Source organism: Sceloporus occidentalis, unplaced genomic scaffold, assembly GCF_023333645.1.
Source record: "Sceloporus occidentalis isolate IW3139 unplaced genomic scaffold, rSceOcc1.0.p SCAF_2, whole genome shotgun sequence".
Lineage (NCBI taxonomy): Eukaryota > Metazoa > Chordata > Lepidosauria > Squamata > Phrynosomatidae > Sceloporus > Sceloporus occidentalis.
In genome coordinates, this window is record NW_028316982.1 from 59,405,153 (window position 1) to 59,418,152 (window position 13,000).

The 13,000-nt window shown below is 42.9% G+C and overlaps 1 protein-coding gene across 1 annotated transcript; it reads left to right on the plus strand.

Moving 5' to 3' along the window:
• Positions 1 to 210: 210 nt before the first annotated feature.
• Positions 211 to 12,784, plus strand: MORN4 (MORN repeat containing 4). Its single transcript, XM_089509653.1, has 5 exons — positions 211 to 268; positions 8,668 to 8,765; positions 9,639 to 9,753; positions 10,171 to 10,280; positions 10,569 to 12,784. Exons 2-5 carry the CDS (start codon positions 8,699 to 8,701, stop codon positions 10,715 to 10,717), a joined length of 441 nt encoding a protein of 146 aa, XP_089365779.1. The 5' UTR covers positions 211 to 268; positions 8,668 to 8,698; the 3' UTR covers positions 10,718 to 12,784.
• Positions 12,785 to 13,000: the final 216 nt, after the last annotated feature.

Sequence of the window (13,000 nt, forward strand, 5' to 3'; positions counted from 1 at the left end):
GCTTGGTAGGGAAATAAAAGCCTCCCTGCCCTTGACAAAGATGGCGGCTGAGGCACGTGAGGAGGGGAGCGGGAAGGCCGGGCAATGGAGAGCCGCGTTACTAGCGGTTGCCGTGGCAACAGCCAATGAGGTGAGGGGATGGTTCCAGGTGGGCGGTGGCTGGGGAGGTGGGCGTGCGGGAGAAAGAGGAGGCGTCCATGGGGGCATTGCTGCTGCTGCTGAGGGACTGGGGCTGATGGTGGGAGCGGCTCAGAAGCTCGGAGCCCAGGTGAGGGGAGGATGAGGGCGCCCTGAGGGGAAACGTGGCCTCGTGGGGCGCCCAGGAGGGTGGGCCGGTGGGCGGTGAGCCATGGCTTTGGGGCGGAGGGATGTAGGGTTTGAAAGGGGCAGGAGGGCAAGGGAAGCCCGGGGGGCGGCGAGGACAGGGATGCTGGATTCCGAGGCTGTGGGCGATCAGGTGTCTCTCAACCCCAAAGGAGGACAGACGAGGAGAATGATGGAGGACGGCGGGGCGATAAAGGAGAGCTCTAGAAACACTCGTATTTAAAAAAGCCCATGCTTCCTAAGCCATGCTCAGAATGGAGGACGCTTTGGAATATTTGGTTGAAGTGGAGGACGCGTCCTGGAAAAGGAGGACGTCTGGGCAGCAGCAGCAGCAGCAGGTGACCGGGTTATGAGGTGTCATCACAACCTCAAAGGAGGACCAGGAGGGCAGTCAAGAAGAACGGAGGACATGTCAGGAAAAACACAACCAAGAGACGCTCCTGTAAAACCCATGCTCCCTAAGCCATGCTCATTTGGGCATTCCTCCTGGAGAGAAGGGCTGCAATGGAGGGTGCGTCCTGGGAAAGGAGGGCCTCAGTCTGGGAGAGGAGCCCCACTCTCAGGGTGGCCAGAAGACGTCCTCCTTTTCCTGGACACGCCCTCCATCCAAGCCTTCTCGCCGCCAGGAGGAATCCCAAAATGCCCTCCGTCTTGATCATGGTTAATAAGCATGGCTTTATATTTTAATGAGTGTTTTTAGCTTTTGTCTTGTTTTCTCTCCAGGAGAAATCCCAAAATGTCCTCCACTTTGAGCCTGACTAAGAAGCATGGGTTTATATTTTTATGAGTGCTTTTAGCTTTTGTTTGGTCGTGTCCTACATTTCTCTCGAAGGCTCTACATTTTGTGGTGCCTTGTGCTCCTTTGCGGTAGTTGTGTGCTTATGGCGACTCTAAGGTTTCTGACATTTCAGACTTAAGGTGACCCTATCATGGGTTTTCCTTGGGAAGATTTGTCCAGAGGAGGTTTGCCATTGCTTTTCCCTGAGGTTGAGAGAGTGTGACTTGCCCAAGATTTGGGTTTCTTGGCTGAGCTGGGAATCGAAGCCTGGTCTCAGAGTCAGAGTCCGGCACCCAAACCGCTGGCTCTCTAGGACATCATTCTCATCATTCGAAATTCATCTGAGGAAATACACTTAACGTATATACTCAACCATACGTTGACTTCATGTGTAAGACGAGGGCAGGTTTTGAAATCAAAATTAAGGATTTTGATATGACCTGTGGATAGGTCAAGGGTAAAATTTAGGGGCATGTAACAAATGATCTTAAGGATGAAGCAATGGAAGACAATGCCAAAGCACTTACAAAATTCCAGTAAGCGTTAACTGTTTGTGCTCATAGTAAAAGCTGGATGGGTGAGAGAATAAAGAGGGGTCAGTGCTTCCAGGAAAGAATACGCTTTTGCCTTTCACCAGGACATGGTTCCTTTTTAAATAGGAGTTAAAGTACAGTATTTACAGTTCGTGGAGAGATCTTGTAGCGACTAAGTGAAAGAAAGAAAGAAATTGGCAGCATGAGCTTTTGTAGACTCCAGTCTACTATGACCAGTGGATGCATCGACTCAGGCTTTGGGGAATTTCTAGACTTATTCATGACTATATACAGTAAGTCTACGAAAGCTCATACTGCCAACGTCTTTCTCTCAGTTAGTCTCAAAGGTGCTGCAAGATCTCTCTACATACTGATTTTACAGACTAACACGGCTATATCTTTGAATTCTATTACTGTATTATTATTATTATTATTATTATTATTTACTTATATCCTGCCTTTCTCCCAATTTAGGGACTCGAGGTGGTGCATAGCCAATTTAAAACAAAATTTAAAAGACATCTGGTCACCCTGCACACACCCTCAGTGTGGTTGGAGCACTGAGGGGGAATGGTTTACAGACAAGGGATAGCTAAGGGGTGTGCTGGGGTTGTGTGAAAGGCTATCGCTCTTCTGGCACTGAACCACAAGCACTGGCTTTTTTGCTGATGGAGCCACACCGCTATAATGTGCTTTCAACCCCACCCCACCGCCTGATAAGGGGGTCTTGGTGGCAGTGCCTCTGCTGGTGGCAGGGTGGGTGAGAAGCTGCTCTGTACGCTGCTGTGGATGCTCTGCTTCAGCGCTCTTCTTGTCATTGCTTCCAGGGAAGCAACCGTCATTGTTATTATAGGGTACTTCCTGGTGGATGAAGGCAAGGCAATTGGGTCTCCTTCTGCGGATGGATCTCTTTATCTGGCATTTTGCTTATTAATGGCAAGATTTTCATTTTTGTTCACCTATAGAAGACAAGACAGATTGGACATGTATTTTTCCTAGTGCCATTTCTTCTGTCCCCGCTTCTTCTGCTTTGCTCTTTGTGCCACACAAACTACAGTTCCCAGAATTCCATAGCATTGTGCCGTGGCAATTAAGGTGTTGTCAGACTGGATTATTTCTGTAGTGCATATGCAGCCTTGGCTGTTTGTGGTGAAACAAATGGAGACTCTTTTTTTTTTGATGGGCAACAAACTTTGTACTTCTGCGCCTTCATCTGTCTCATAGACTTGTTTTGTGTTACATATGCTACTGTTTGACTGTGAGCCTGAGATTCTGGGTTCAGGCCATGGTGTTTGGGCTGCTAATTTTCCCTTCTGTTCATCCCTTTTAACCAATCATTGCTGTTCTGTCTTTCAATGTAGACTTTAACAATGGGTCTGCCATGCTTTCTTTCCAGTACTGAGCAATTAACACACAAAGGGAAAGTTCAAACATAATATGGAAACCACGTCACCTTCATGGTTCATATCCATATGATTATTCCTCAGGAGCTCCTGTATCTCTGACCAGCACACTAATCTAAGACGCAAAATTACTATTGTTATAAACAAGCAGCCTGTGCTCGTTTTGTTGTTGTGGTGTGCCTTTGTTTTCAATTTATAGCAACCGTTAAGTAAAAAATGACTTGGAGGCACATAACAACAATAAAAGGCAAACCTGTCACAGCCTCTTTTTGGAAAGATATCTTTACAGATGGTATGTAGGCTTAGAGAATGTGACTTACCCAAGGTCACCCAGTGGGTTTCCGTGGGATTTTAACCTTGGTCTCTAAAGTTGTAGTCCCGTGCTCAAGCCAATACACCACATTGGCTCCCTTGTGCATTACAAAGTCTAGCAAAGCCTTTTATTGTGTAGATCATGAAAAACTATGGATCACGCTTAATGGATGTGCCACAACATTTGATTGTCCTGATATTTAACCTGTACTTCAAGACAAGAGACAAGTATTAGGACAGAATATGAAGAAATAGAATGGTTTCCAGTTGGCTGGGGGGTTAGACAAGGTTTATCACCCTAAGTGTTTAACTTGTATGTTATCATACATAAAGCAGAATTAGACTCAGAAGAAGGAGGCATGAAAATTGGAAGAAAGAATACTCTAATTCCACCCAAACATTATGAAGAACTTTGTTACTGTAAGTGCTGTTCAGCAGTAGAATGGATTGCTTCAGAGGATGGTAGACTCCATCTCTGGACATGATAACCTCTATGGTCCTTTCCAACCCTTAAGATTCTGTGATTTTATGATCAACAATTTAAAATATGCAGATGACACCATTCTACTAACAGAAAAAAGCAAACTTGGAATGATTACTGAAGAAAGTCAAGGAAGAAAGTGCAAAAGGAGGTTTACAGCTAAACAGTAAGAAAACAAAAATAATGACCACAGTCTACTCTCCCAAGTAAAGAGCTGAAAATCCAGAATGTTAAGCAGGGGATGAGAGCCAGTGTAACAGTGGTTTTAGTGTTGGACTGTGGTTCTGGAGACCAGGGTTTGCATCCCTGCTCAGTCATGAAATCCTCTAGGTGACCTTGGGCAAGTCACATTTGGCTTCAGAGAAAGACAGTGGCAAATATTTTCTGAACAAATGTTGCAAAGAAAACCCCATGATAGGTTCACTTTAGGGCTGGAAGAATTGAAGGCACACAACAAAAACAACAAATAGGGGATCCTACATATAGAGATGGTAATTGTTTTAGGAACTGTAAAAAAATATGTATTTCTGCATACAGAAATTTGTGTTTCTGCAGATGTCTATATGTGCATAGCACCTAAAATGTGCATAAATATATAGTACAAAGACAAGTAGACATTTTGCAGCTCTGACTCTGCATTGAAAATAGGAGGGGTGAAAGATGCACTGCCTAAATGAGCTCTATCACATGCATGCTGTGGTCCCTAACTCTGGTAACCAACAAGAAGAGGGCTCCTGGGGCTGTGGTTGGTAATTCAGTGAAAATATCAGCCTAACAAAAGTGTAAATTTCAGGGTGGTAATTGTAAAGAAAGGAAACTAAGACTGCCAATATTATAATGGTTTTGTATTAATCTCTAGTGCCAAGTTCAATTCAAACCAAAGTCTAGAGGTAGAGAAGAAGCTGTAGAAAAAGAAGTTAGATCAGTTCTCCAGCGAGGAAAGGCTGCAGTGTTTGTGTCTTGTAAGGTTACAGAAAATGATGAGAGCAAGGCCATGATACAAGTCTATGAAGTGTTGGGTATAAAGTGGTCATGATATTTTTCTCTTATAATACTAGAACTTGGGTCATGCTGTGAGAGGAAATGTTGGGAGATTCAGGAAGGATAAAGTAAAGTGTTTTACACAATTAAACGGTTGAATTTGCTGTCAAAAGAGGTACTGATGAGCACTTCATGAAATGTAAGGCTATCAAAGTCATGATATTACCTCTAGCACCAGTGCTGTCAATATTAATTGCTGGGACACATGAGTGGCAGGGTCCCAATGTACACTTGACATCCCAAAGCCATCTTGTAGTTTGTCACTGTGGGAAAATAATGCTGGACCAGAGGGGACTTTACTGTGATTCATCGTGGCTTTTATGTACCTTAGAAAAGTACCAGCAAGTTGTGTCCACAGTTAATCCAGCTGGGCTTCATGCATTAATTTTTTATGGATGTAGAGCTCTTTGTCTCAGGCTGCATTTGAGTCCAGTCTGGTGAAATAAAACCAACAAGCAATAGCAACCTGATCTGTAAGGATTTAATTTCCTGTAAAAGGAATGGATATACTTGTCTAGTGGAGGCAGGAAATTGCTCTGTGTATCACTGGCATGGGGAAATAGGACAAAAATCTGCAGTGCGAGGTCAGCCCAGAGAGGCATGGCATATTAAGGCTGCCATGACCATAGCCTTGTATGTTTGAGAGAGGATCCCATGTGGGAGAAAGCATTGCACAGCCCATGCTGGAGGGATTTGTTCCTATATATCATGCATGTAATGTAATGATTACACTGTCTTACTAGAACTGGAAGGAGACCTAGGTTCATATCTGTCTCAACTACAAACTGTATTTTGGTAGTTTTGGGCTATTCGTGCTCTCTCCATTTAACCTGATAGGATTGTTGTATGGATAAAATGAAGAAAGAATATTGTTTGTTATTCTGAGATCTTCTAAGAAAATACAGGATAAAACACCAAACACAACATTTCCTTATGTTGTGGGGAAGGGAGTTAAGAGAAAGCTCTCTGCTGATCAGAAGTCACTACCTTGCAATATTCCAACACAGTCTGTTCAAAGCAAGCATTGCCAAATCTGATGCTTTGGCCATGAGACTCAGGACATGCTGAAAAGCATTGTTACATTTTCATCACTTTCCATACTCTAGAGCTGCTACTGTTGGTGCTGGAATTCACACACTAACAGTTTTGCTATTCCTTGAATTGCTTTTGCTGCAAACATGTCAGGTGAATGATGCCCGTGCAGTATTCAGTTAGCACAAGGGTGGGAATCATATGTCCTTCCAAGTTTTGTGGAACTGCAACTCTTAGTCTTCCACAACATTGGCTGTGCTGGCTAGGGCTAGTAAGGCTTGCAGTCCAGCAGGCCTGCTTGAATCCAATCCTTGGTTTAATGCTTGGAACACTGGAGAGGACTGAAGAAGAAGACCCACAGCTTACAGACCACTATTTTTTTTAGTGTGTGTTGCAAGTGTAGATCCCTTTTTAGGTGCTCTTGGAAAAACGACTCTCACTCAATCTGAGGTTTGTTCAAATGTATCAAAGAGAAGCATTTATATCCTGCCTTCCTGTCACATGCAGTTTAGGAAATTCCAAAATGCTGCTGTGACTTCATGCTTCATGGGACGATAGCATATGATAGCAGCATAACATTGGCATTTGCTTTGGTAATTGGTGGAATAAATGGAAGTATTTTTCTGTAAGAGACCTTTCACTGATTTTTAAAATGAGAATATATGCGCTGATGAACCAAAGCACCACAGGAGTGTTTATTTTGGATCCTTTAAACATTTCAAGGATCTTTTCTCTTATTCTGAGTATTTTAAGATTTTAAAAAAATCAAAGAACAACAGAAGCATTAAACAAAAACATAAGTATAGACATCATTTGCATTTTGAAGTACTGAATTTATATGCATGTCTTTGGCACCCTCCATAAATGCAGTACAGGCCAGAATGAGAAAGCTGCAGGACAACAAAAAAGCCTGAGGTTTAGAGGAGAAGCAAACAGATTTGATGCTTCTGAGATCTACATAGTTTTCACTACCCCAAATTCCATGAAGCAGAGACTATTGCGAAATATATACATTTGGACTTATAGAATTCTGAACCTAAGAATTTCTGTTGAATCCTAGAACTTGAATGGAGCTCAAGAGGGATACGCGTATAAATATTTCAGTCCCCACCATCTTGCCTGCCTGAAATACTTAACAGTGATGCTTCATGTATATATGTGCATTCAAGTCACCGATGTGACATTTTGTTGTAGGACCCACATATATAAACCCATTCTTTGACTTATTTCTCTCTAGCCTTTTCTACTTTTACTAAAAGAAAGTAGGAAGGTGGTGTGTGGATTAGACCAAGAGTCCATCTAGTACAGTGGGCCCCAAACTATGACCTTTAAGAGATTTTTGGCTTCATCTTACATCACTGTCTTTTATCTTATTTTATTGTATTGTATTCTCTGTATTTTTATTGCTGTAACCCGCCCGGATTCCTTGTGATTGGGCGGGCTATAAATAAATCATTATTATTGTTGCTGTATTATTATCTCCCAGAAGCCTCAGCCATGTTGGCCAATAGTCTGGGATTCCGGGGGCTGAAGTCCAAAATCCTTTAAAGAGCACAGTTTTGGGGACCACTGATCTAGCATATTCTCTCATGCAAGTCACTAAAGCTTTTGGTATATTTGACATAGTGATTAATAGGATTAACAATATTAATATATACCTTCATCAGCCATTCATTAATATACGGTAGTGATTGGAATGGGAAAAACACCATTGTCCTTCCCTGATTTGGAGCTAAGCTCTGTTTGCTATCTGTATCATCTTGTGTGTTTAGGTTAGTTAGATATCCCCAGCTATTAGTATTCTAATTACTCCAGTTTTAGTAATTTTGGTTTCTGTTAGTGGAGTGTTCATTGAAGTTGCAAATGGAAAGCTGTGATGCATAACCGAGAACAGCATGATTTTACTATGTCTCTGTGCAGCCCCAGATTAGATAGATGGATGGATGGATAGATAGATAGATAGATAGATAGATAGATAGATAGATAGATAGAGCAAGCTCAGAGAGATGTGGAGGACTGTAATCATGTGCATATTGCACATGCCGCAGAAAAACACATCTAGTTTGAGCTAGCCCTACCATTAAGCAGACTGAGGAAGCCTTAAAATGGCAGCAAACTCATAGTTAGGTACAGTTGGCCACAGCTTGAAAATATTCAAAAAAAGTATAAATTTCAAGTATCAAAGCTTGATTTTTCCATTTTATATAAGGGACACCATTTTGCTATGCCATTGTATTTAATGGGACTTGAGCATACACGGCCTTGAGCATACACTGCCAAACTGCACTGGATAACAAGGGTCCACTGTACTATGGTATTATTGTGTTCTTCTTGTCAGGAAGGGGGCTTCAAGTGCCAAAATAACTTGGCTGGCTTGCACTGTTGTGCATCTTGACTTGATTGAATGGGGTAGAAGAGTTATTTGCTATTTGTCTCAGGCCACAAAATGTTTTAACCTCATTCTTTCCTGGTAAATATGATTTCTCTACCTCCAGTGGTGCATTGAGGTTAAAGATGCCAAAGACTCTGGCCCATTCATTGCACTACTCAATTAAACTGCTTTATTCATTTCAGTGTGGGTGGTGAGCCAGCTTAGTGGGGAAAGGCTTATTCTGCTGTGTGAACTGAGCTCCCCCAAAGTCCTGCTTTAAGGGCACCACAGCCTGCTATCCTCATGTGCTGCACCTCTTCCTAGCTTCTCAAGTGCTCCTGTAACCCTTTCTTGTCTTGTGCTGCTCTCATTCTCCTGCCCCTCTGTTGCAGCTGCTGTCCTGCCTTCTTGAATGCTGGTGCCATGACCCTGACCAAGGGCTCCTTCACCTACTCCAGTGGGGAGGAATATTGTGGGGAGTGGAAGGAAGGTGAGTGAGGCTGGGCAAATTGAGAGTGCTTCCCCCCCATTAGCCGTGCTAGAGGAGACCATGTCTCTTCTTGCCAGAATGCACATAACCTTTTTCCCCAATGCACCTTCTGGGGTACAAAGAGACAACAAAGCTAATGAGTGGTAATTTCCTCCCAGTCCAGCACACCTGGAGGGCACTGGATTGTGCAAGGCTGGGCTAGAAACTCCTGATTGAAGTGCATCAACCTCACCACAGTGTGCTCTTCTGCTGCTTCCCTTTTTGCTTTGTTTTTTTGTTTTGTTTTTTTGAGAAATGTGGGATGTAAATTCAATAAATAAATAATTCTATAACAACCCTGTCTTGCCTGTTGTGAAGAAGAGCAGTCCCACAAGGTTGGGTAGCCAAGGCTACATAGCAACTCTTTCTTTGTTTTATACATACAAAAGAAGGCAAGCAGGCTTTTGTTTAAAAGGTGCTGTCTGCCTTGGTTCCCATCTTCCTGGCTCCTGTATTCCCCCACCCCACCCCCTTTGTGTTTGTGTTTGGTGTTGGAAAGCAAAAGCTCTTCTCCGGGGATGTGCATTGCAGTATCTGAGGTCCTTTGCCAGCTGCACAGCCAAACTGATAATTCTGGTCTTGTTCTGTGTATGCCTGTATTGTGAGCTCCAGCATGCTTGCCAAGGAATGGTAGGTGAGAGGAACAAGCAGTGGCAAAAGGGTGTCCAGTCTTGCTCTGCACATCAGATTAGCCAGCATGGCCTGTATCACCATCCATTTCCTGCTCCTTTTGCAGTTAAACAGGTCACCATAGATCCTGTTGGTTTGTAGCTTACTGTGGCCTCCTTTCTGATATCTGACACAAGAGCAATACAGCTTGTTCTCTCTGATTAGGGCGTCGGCATGGTGTTGGGCAGTTGACATTTGCTGACGGCAGCATTTACCTGGGACACTTTGAGAATGGTCTCTTCAATGGCTGTGGGGTGCTCACATTTGCAGATGGCTCCAGGTGGGTACAGGGCTGTGGGCACAGTGGCACTGCTCTGGGGTAATATAGAGAGTGCATGTGCATGACCTTAATGACTCTAGGAAAATTAGAATACAATATACTCAATATAGGTTGCCTCTGCTGTGTCACTGAATTTGAAGAATGCCTATGCCTTGCTAGTCCCTGCATGAAGATTTTTTAATATAAGCATGCTTATGTGGCTTGGAGCAATAAGCAACCACATCTTTCTATTTCCTTCTGTGCTGTTCCTCTACTCAGGTCCTCTGTAACCACAAGGGTTAGTCCAGCTCCATTTTAAAGGATTTTCCAGTGATGTCTTTTTCTGTCCAGAACAATATACTCAACCTGTTATTCCAAAAAGTTTCTGCTTATAGGTCATAGTTCCTCATCTTGACAACAATCCTGTTATTGATGCAGGTATGAAGGAGAATTTGTGCAGGGAAAGTTTAATGGTGTTGGAGTCTTCACACGCTATGACAACATGATCTTCGAGGGAGAATTCAAGAGTGGACGTGTTGATGGCTTTGGTAAGTGCTGAAAATTTCTTCATTAGCAACAATAACATTCTTCTAAGATCAAATTTATTTTAGGAGTTGTAGTGCAATGTGGAATGAGCATAAGGGAGGACTTTGACATATTCCATCCCCCAAAGTACCTCATAGACTGATCTTTCTACCAGTGCCCAAATGCGATTTACAAATCTCCATTCCCAGCTGTGTGTATTATCTTGCTTTTTGCTACTCTGCTTGCTTACTCTTCTGCCTTCCTGGAGCCATCAGCGATGCCAAGCAATGATATTTTATTTTCTTCCACAGGGCTTCTTACTTTTCCTGATGGCTCCCATGGGATCCCTCGTAATGAAGGTTTCTTTGAGAACAATAAACTCTTGCGACGGGAGAAGTGCCAGGCGGTGGTCCAGCGTGCACAAAGTGCCTCCAAGTTGGCACATGTTCTCACAGCATGATGGTGCAATTTCAAAAGCACCCTCTGCCTCAGGACTCTTCCATATACTGCAGCCTAACCTGTAGTTTGGCAGGAATGTGGCATGCAGGTGTCACAGAGACTGATACCATCTCTAGGAGGCAGATGATCCCAATTCAACCCTACTCAGTTGGGCAGCCTGTCTAGGGCATTTCCTTCAACAGCTTGTTCTCCATGCTGTGAACAGGTCCCAGACCTCAGTGGTCAAGCTGTTGTCACTTGCTAGACCAATTCTGTCGCTCCTGAGGCATTGGCATTCCCTTTGTCAGGGACATTGTCTGTGGGACAGTCTGCTAATGCATGGGAAGCAGTGTTCCTACCTTTGGGAGAGGGAGCAATCATTTGTGTACACTGAGAATTCACAAGGATATACCTGTTCCAACCTTAACACTAATGCAGCTGGAAGACTGGGAAATTTGCTTAGTTTATCTTCAGTGGTCAAAAGAGGAGTTGCAACTTGCATTTAATACAGCTTCCTGTCCCTTTCTGTGGCCATAAGCCTCTTCTTCTCCTGGCTGCATGAGGTTCAGCTTTCCTTTCTCTGTCCAAATAAAATAAATTGATGATGATGATATTAGAGAATTGAGATAGAGATCAGAATTCTGCATCTTTTGAATGTGCCTTTCCCCAGGTTTATGAATCAGCATCAGGAAGGAGGCCTGGACTGTCAATTCTAATGCCCTTTAAACGCCAGAGTACACCTGAAATCTCTTTCCACTCTTCATTATAGCTGTCTTGTGCTCTCTCTAGTTTGGGCCACTCTCACTGTGAATTTTCGGGTTATTCCTTGGATGAAAGTTAACTATTTCCCAGCTGTCATCCCTTATTTAGGGTCTACACTACTTGACTTTGCCTCTAGAGCTGTTGCATGGCATCCATGCACCACAGTGCCACATAAGCAGGGTTGTGCATATCTTGAACTTCAGAAACCAATATTCTGCACCAAGCAAAGCTGAATCCAACAGACTGTATCAGCTGTATGAACAAAACAGGAGGCATATACTTACCTGTGTATGTTGTGTATTTTCTTTGGTTCCTAGTCATGTGAGGGTGAGAACCAAATGGTTTTGCAACACTAAAGTGCTATTGTTTATTGCTAGTGCCATAAGACCTATACAGCTCCCCAATCCTTCATTTGGCTTCTGAGATTTTAGGAGGTATTGTATAAACATTTCCTATTCTTCCTTTGCTGTCTTAATTACTAGAAATTTACATTAAAATGAATAATTCTTTTTTTTTAAGTCTCAGGATGTTGATATCTGCATCCAGTTCTGTATAATACCTTCACAGAGCAATGTCATATGCACAGCCCTATGTATACATAAAACAAGTGGTGACTTTCCCTATTTCACTCACTAGGTCCAAAGAGGTAGCTGCTCCCAGATATAATAATGCTATGTTATCTCTTTACAAGCAGTTTGATATACAATAAATGAACTGTGGAACCTATCACTACAGTATGGAGATTTTAGGGCATCCTTGATACTAGAGCTTGGGAAAGTTCCTTGTGTGGATGATAGCTCCTATAATCCTCAGCTACCATGGCCAGTAACCACATGGGCTGCAGAATTTGAAGAGTTGTTCAGAAAAGTAACTCTTCTAATCTTTGCCTAATATATTAATACAAGTTAACCTGGAGCAGTGATGTGAGTGCAAGGTGCAGCTCCAGGCTAAAAATATCTTGGAAATGGCAGGCTGGGATAGCAGGAGGAGCTGCTCATTGTTGCACGGGCATAGCAAATGAGACTGAAAGTAAGCATTGGTATGGGGGATTGAGTTGGGAATGAGTGGTTATTGAGGAGCTACTCTGTTTCTGCCCAACTACTTTGTGTTCCTGTGCATTAAAATTAAACATGGGATTGTTTTGAGACTGGGGGTGTGTGCTTAGGCAAGCATTGACCTGCATAGTATGTGTCCTCAAGTGCCATGCTGGAGCCTGTGTAACCAGCCCACCTCCACATTGAATGTTTGCATGTCAATGCCACCCTCGTGCCTTTGTGTCTCTGCCCATGTAAGGGCCTTGGCCAAATAAAGATTTGCTGAATCTCTGCTTCTGTGTCTTTTTTCACCTCATTGGAAGTACTGTATGTAGCAAAAATTGCTGTGTAGAAACTAGATGTAAGGAGTTGATAAACTATACAGCCAGAACTTCCTTCACACCCATTAAACAAATTTTAACTATAAAATAAGCATTATTTAAATATAAAATAAGCCTTAAATATAGGACTGTACCTTATAGCAATTAGTATTTGGGCATTGATGTCTC

Excerpts from the sequence above, each read along its gene's own strand:
- MORN4 (XM_089509653.1), top strand. The coding sequence starts at position 8,699 with ATGACCCTGACCAAGGGCTCCTTCACCTACTCCAGTGGGGAGGAATAT. Across the intron at positions 8,766-9,638 it reads TTGTGGGGAGTGGAAGGAAG|GGCGTCGGCATGGTGTTGGG; the intron begins GTGAGTGAGGCT and ends CTCTCTGATTAG. Across the intron at positions 9,754-10,170 it reads ACATTTGCAGATGGCTCCAG|GTATGAAGGAGAATTTGTGC; the intron begins GTGGGTACAGGG and ends TTATTGATGCAG.